This window comes from Buceros rhinoceros, unplaced genomic scaffold, assembly GCF_000710305.1.
Source record: "Buceros rhinoceros silvestris isolate BGI_N320 unplaced genomic scaffold, ASM71030v1 scaffold14238, whole genome shotgun sequence".
In the NCBI taxonomy this organism is placed as follows: Eukaryota; Metazoa; Chordata; class Aves; order Bucerotiformes; family Bucerotidae; genus Buceros; species Buceros rhinoceros.
This window is the reverse complement of record NW_010426405.1, coordinates 5,927-11,483: the sequence shown is the minus strand read 5'-3', so window position 1 is coordinate 11,483 and position 5,557 is coordinate 5,927. Positions and strand designations below refer to the sequence as shown.

At 47.6% G+C, this 5,557-nt stretch overlaps 2 protein-coding genes across 2 annotated transcripts in view; one reads left to right on the top strand and one right to left on the bottom strand.

The window, feature by feature from the left end:
* NKAP (NFKB activating protein) overlaps nucleotides 1-3,451 on the top strand; it is a gene marked incomplete at its 5' end in the record, with an annotated part of 3,989 nt that extends 538 nt beyond the window's left edge. The window contains 8 exons of the mRNA XM_010141489.1: nucleotides 84-164; nucleotides 353-426; nucleotides 637-756; nucleotides 1,215-1,260; nucleotides 1,588-1,703; nucleotides 1,853-1,928; nucleotides 2,397-2,546; nucleotides 3,151-3,451. Of these exons, the coding sequence (XP_010139791.1) occupies nucleotides 84-164; nucleotides 353-426; nucleotides 637-756; nucleotides 1,215-1,260; nucleotides 1,588-1,703; nucleotides 1,853-1,928; nucleotides 2,397-2,546; nucleotides 3,151-3,325 (838 nt within the window). The remainder of the gene's footprint in view (nucleotides 1-83; nucleotides 165-352; nucleotides 427-636; nucleotides 757-1,214; nucleotides 1,261-1,587; nucleotides 1,704-1,852; nucleotides 1,929-2,396; nucleotides 2,547-3,150) is intronic.
* A 1,613-nt stretch (nucleotides 3,452-5,064) lies between these two features.
* Nucleotides 5,065-5,557, bottom strand: part of AKAP14 (A kinase (PRKA) anchor protein 14) — a 2,743-nt gene continuing 2,250 nt past the window's right edge. The window contains exon 5 of the mRNA XM_010141488.1: nucleotides 5,065-5,121. Within this exon, the coding sequence (XP_010139790.1) occupies nucleotides 5,065-5,121 (57 nt within the window). The remainder of the gene's footprint in view (nucleotides 5,122-5,557) is intronic.

Below are 5,557 nucleotides of genomic sequence, written 5' to 3'. Positions count from 1 at the left end.
AAACGGCACCGGTCAGCGGACTCGACCAGTTGATGTGCTGGGTGTAGCGCACGGGGCTTCAGTGAAGGCATCTTCCGTTACAGGAGGCTCAATGAGAGAGAGAGGATTGGAGAACTGGGAGCACCTGAAGTCTGGGGACTGTCACCGAAGGTTCCGGACCCCGAGTAAGGCGTATTTCTTCTTCTGTGTTTTATCGACGACATGTCAGTTTAATTTACAGAAATGTCTTATCCCTATGCTAGTAAATGATTTATTGCAGATCAGTTTATTGTGGCGTTTGGTCAGATGTGAACTTTTAGACTTCAATACTACAAAATAAATTCTTAAAAGGCAAACTTTTATTCTTACTCAGTTCCGATGAGCATACACCAGTAGAAGACGAAGAGGCAAAATCTAAGAGTAGTTCTTCAGATTCCAGCTCAGAAGGTATTTTGTTGTGCTTAACCAGTTTGTTTTGACAATGGGAAGCCACCGGAGTCTGGGATTGGCTGTTGTTGCTTGCGGGAGGTTTGCTGACAGGTGGGAGTGAGTGTGGTGGGCTCCGGTTCAGAGGAGAGTTGCTTTGGAAGGATCAGGAGCTATGAGTGGAGCTAGACGATCTTTGTTCTCTAATGCTAGTTTTTAAAATCATTCCAGAGGAGAAAAAGAAAAAGAAGAAAAAAAGAAAGAAGAAAAAGCGGAAGGCGTCCAAAAGAAAACGCAGAAAACATTCTGAGGACAGCGACAGCGAGTCGGAGTCTGAGGAGAACTCCAGCGGTAAGAAGAGGGGGGGTTTGGGTGATGCACGTGGTGCGAGAGCTCTGCTCCCGATCCTCGGGGCACAGAGCGACGCCGCTGGCTGTTGTCACGCTCCTGCGGTGTTCTGAAGTCGCAGCACTGCCACGTCAGTCCGGGATTCTTCCCTTGCACCGCCTCGCCGGGTTTGCAGTGCCTTTTCCTCGAGTGCTTGCGGTCTGGCCTCGGGAAACAGGAGATCTGGATTTGGCACCCACTGGTGTCTCATGCCAGAGACACGTTCGACGTGTTCTCGGTGGAACAGTGCTGCAGGAACCTTTTACTGATAGTTTCTCGGCATTGTTTGGTACCTGAACAGATCGGGTCTGGGAAGCTTGGGCGTTCGGCTGGAGGCAGCCGCTTGTTCACAGTGCAGCAGACCGCTTAGTTACAGCTGGTCACCTCTTTATGATAACACAGATACACTTTCTTCTCTACAGATGATGATAAAAAGAAAAGCAAGAGGAAGAAGAAGAAGAGCAGAAAGTAAGTGTCCAGGTTGTGGTGTGCAGTTCCCCCCGCATGGGAGCAGAGGGCAGCACCGCGTTCTCAGCAGTGGGGAGGAAGGCAGAGCACTCCTGTCGTGGGGGCTGTAAATGCTGTCGAATATCTTAACTGAATGGATTCTCCTTAAATACCAGAACCACGCAGCACAGGGACTCACTGCGGACACCGGGACCCACTTTCTAACGCTGTGTTAGAAAGGCGTAGCTACGGGTGGAAGTTGAAATCAGTGACTTGAATATGATTCTAAGCACTTTCTTTCACCTTAAATTTTAGTAAAAAACATGTCTGTCTTTGCTTTCATCACAGGAAGAAGTATAAGAAAAAGAAAAATAAGAAGAGCAGGAAGGAATCCAGTGATTCAAGTAGTGAAGAATCTGATGACGAAACGTTCCAAGGGGAAGATCTCTGGATTGAGAGATCAAGTAGGTTCACCTGACTTTAAACTTGGCTTGGAACTTCTTGCTGTCCTGTCTGTGAATTCCCTGGTAGGCATTGCTGACCTCTGTAACTCTTCTGACAATGAAGAACAATGGGCACAGTATTAATCTTCCTCATTATTTGGCTGTTGCAGAAAATACAGAAGCGGATAGTTTGATTGGACCAGAGGCTCCCAAAACTCACGCGTCTCAGGATGACAGGCCTTTGAAGTGAGTAGCCAGCTCTTAGCGGTACTAGATCCAGTCAAGCCTGAAGGTGGTTACTGTTCAAAAGGGCTGCTGTGGCAGCGTGCGTCAGAGAGAAACGCTGTGTCAAGAGCTCCCGGGTGGAGTGGTAGTGCCAGCCTTTACCCTGGCCTGAATTCAGGTACAAAAGTCTGGTTTGTGCTTTCTAGCCTTGATTCCTAGAAAATCAGTTTTAAGATGCCTTTATCCTAATGCTCTGCAGTATTGGAACTTCACAGGGTCTTCATTACTGTTTAATCAGGGTGGATTCAGCCAGTAATTTGAGATGATGTTGCTGGTGTTAGCTGCAAGGATGAAACAGGCCAATATGTGGGAAAGAATAAGAAAGCGCATAAAAATGCGGCTGTGGCAAGTAGTGAGCAGGGAACAAGCCTGTTTAGGTCAGGCTTGCTCTGTTTGAGACTGACTGAAATCATGGTGTTTTCGTTTAAGCTATGGACATGCCCTCTTGCCCGGTGAAGGTGCAGCGATGGCAGAGTACGTGAAAGCAGGAAAACGCATACCCCGGAGAGGTGAAATTGGCCTGACCAGTGAAGAGATCGCATCGTTTGAGAGCTCTGGTTATGTCATGAGCGGCAGCAGGTATATGGTTCGATGTGGCAACAGTTCGGTGACAGTTTCAATTCGCCTGTTGGAAGCCTATTTCCAAGCTCTAGCTGAAAGCACAGAAGAGAAGGTGCTCCATGTGCCTGCGGTAACCTAGGCTGAACTCTTTACAGCTGTAGGGGAGATGGTGTGTTTTTTAAGGACGCTTCCTCCTCAAGAGCAAATTTCTTTCCCTTCCAGTGATCCTGTATTTCAGATGAGGAGATGCTTGTGTCAGGTGGCTCACAGGCTTGGACAGCAGGGGTGTTGTGCTGGCTTCTCAGCAGGAGACAGTGTGACGGGTTGGCTGCGCTGTTGTCTTTGAGTCCAACAGGAATTTCACTTAAATTTTGGTGAACCAGCAGCTGACACCCTGGGGGTGGCTGGGGCTTCTGGCTGCCTGCCTGAGAGCAGACGCTCCCAGAAGGCAGTTTCTTTCTCTGCCACGCTCCTTCCTGGGAAGGTTTGTGTACAGTTTGGACTCTCCAGTACCTTTATTCATAAGCCCCTCAAAACATTCAGGCCACTCGATAGGTGGAAGCTGTGACGGGGCGTTACGTCCCTCTGACCGTGCTGATGTACACCATGTTCTCCTCTGCAGGCATCGCCGGATGGAAGCTGTGCGTCTGCGTAAAGAGAACCAAATTTACAGTGCAGATGAAAAGAGAGCTCTGGCCTCCTTCAACCAGGAGGAGAGGAGGAAGCGCGAGAACAAGATCCTCGCAAGCTTTCGAGAGATGGTCTACAGAAAGACCAAGGGCAAAGAGGAGAAATAATTCTCTGTTTGAGCTGTGCGCCGTAGATTCTACCGCACAGCAGCTCATCTGTTCCAGTCATGATTTGAAAAACACCTGCAAGTGCTGCAGTGCCTTTCACCCAGCAGGGCCGAGCCTCAGGAGTGGGTTACCTCTATCCAGACATTACTTTTGCCAGATTTTCTCGGACTATTTGTTCATCGTCTGCAAGGAATCCCTGTAAAGTGAAAGGCTACAAGGCAGGGAAGGCAGGAGCAGGTGGGGGAGGTGAGAGGTGGCAATCTTCTCTGCTCGCGCCTTGAATCAGACAAGTGGAAGAATTCTGTGGGAGGGCTTTGTTACCTAATGCTGCTGAGTGTGATTTTCCACTTCACTTTGATAAATGAGAACAGACTGGCCATCAGAAGCGAGACAGTAGTAACAGCAGCAAAACTGAAGGAACTCCTCAGTCCCCATTTAAGATCTAAGACCATCCACAGGTAATTTTTCGTAAGTCTTTTAGATTTGTTTGTTTCTCAAAAACAGTTGAGTTTGGTTTGTGGTTCAAACTAGATTTGTAAATAGAAATGAGTTTGTAATTTAATACAGATGGGCTTCAGTTACCTTAAAGCAAGCAGAGCGCAATCGGGGTGTAAAGTAATAGTAGTAGGAGGGTCTGATCTTCAGTGGTGGAGAACTCAGTTGCTTGCTTCTTTTTCTCCTATGTTATACATAGGCATCAGAGCAGTGGGGTGCGGTGATTGGGACCCCTGGATGTGTGTAGGTGGAAACAAGGATGCATCTTTCAATTATTTGAAATTTGTCTATGGAAGTGTTCTAGATCAAAACCTTATTTTAACTCCTGTGGGATTTTAATTTGCTCTGTTTCAGCATTATCTGCCTATTTCCAAGCATCCCCCCCACCCCACAGCCTTTTCCTCAAATGCTTTTAAAAACAAAGTGTTTTCTAGAGGGTTGTTTTGTTCCCCCAAATCTCTGTCTTGTAGTTTTGGCAGCAGAGATGCCTTGTATATTTGTATAAAGAAAATAAACATCCTATAACCTTTGCCCTGGAGTTCTGCAGATGTGGTGTGGACAAACAGCAAGCCCAGGTGCCTCTCCCTGTTTACACTCTGGAACCTGGTTCCGTCGTGCCCTACCCACCCATACCTGCAAGGGACCACCATGCCAGGTCAAGCCAAAATCGATTGTACACGGATTTAATGCTTCTTGTGTATCCACAAAGTAGAAATGTGAATAAGGAAGAGCTATTCTTTCTTCATTGTGTTTATTGTGATTCTCCACAAAATACCAACGGAGCGTTGCTGATGGTGACTTGGAGCTGGTCATTGGAAAGTAAGTCTTTCCATGAGGATTATTTTATTTTCAATGATGTCCTTAAGCCACTTTTCTCTAAACTGACACTGTTCTGGCCTGGAGGATGGAATAAAAAGAGGGTAAATGGTAAAAATAATATTGAATCCAAGTTTATTCACAGCGCAAGCCTGTCTGCTGAAAGAACACCCTTCGACCTGTGTAAACCCAGGACAAATTCATCATAGAGAAGGCAGGTGCTCATGGTGGGGCTGTCCATGCTTGTGGTGAGGTGAAGCTAATGATAAGCAGAGTCATTTGGTTTTGCATAGCAAGATTCTGACAGCTTCCTCTAGCTCTCTGCTATTATCACAGACTTAGGTACCTCAAGCCCCCTGTTTGTTTTTGGCATGGAAAGGCATGCTGGAACCTCCCGAGTTGTGGCAGTGGTTGAAGAGTACTAACATTTACCTGTGAATCAGCCTGCTGGACTCCAGAGTGAAGAACACCTCCACAGGCGAGGTCTGCAAGAGAAGAGGAGCAGGGCAGGGTCCACACACGGGACCTTGAACAGCAGGCTTTGTCGTTAGGTGAGGGCTACTATCTACCTCGTCAAAAATAACCTGGGTGTTTGTACAACATTTGTGATACAGATTAGAATAGTTTGGGTTTGGAGCCTCTGTTGGAATTCTCTTGAGAAGGCAAAGACTTACGTTACAATTCTGAGCTTGTGCTAGGATGTAAGATTGACCAGTGGCTATGAGCTATCATGCTGGTTTGGCGGGGGCAGAGCTGGTTTTCTCCGCAGGAGCTGGTGCGGGGCTGTGGTGTGGATTTGTGCCGGGAACAGTGTCGGTAGCACAGGGATGTTTTGGTTATCGCTGAGCAGAGCTCACGCAAAGCCAAGGGCTTCTCTGCTCCGCACCCCAGCAGTGAGCAGGCTGGGGGGCACCAGCAGCT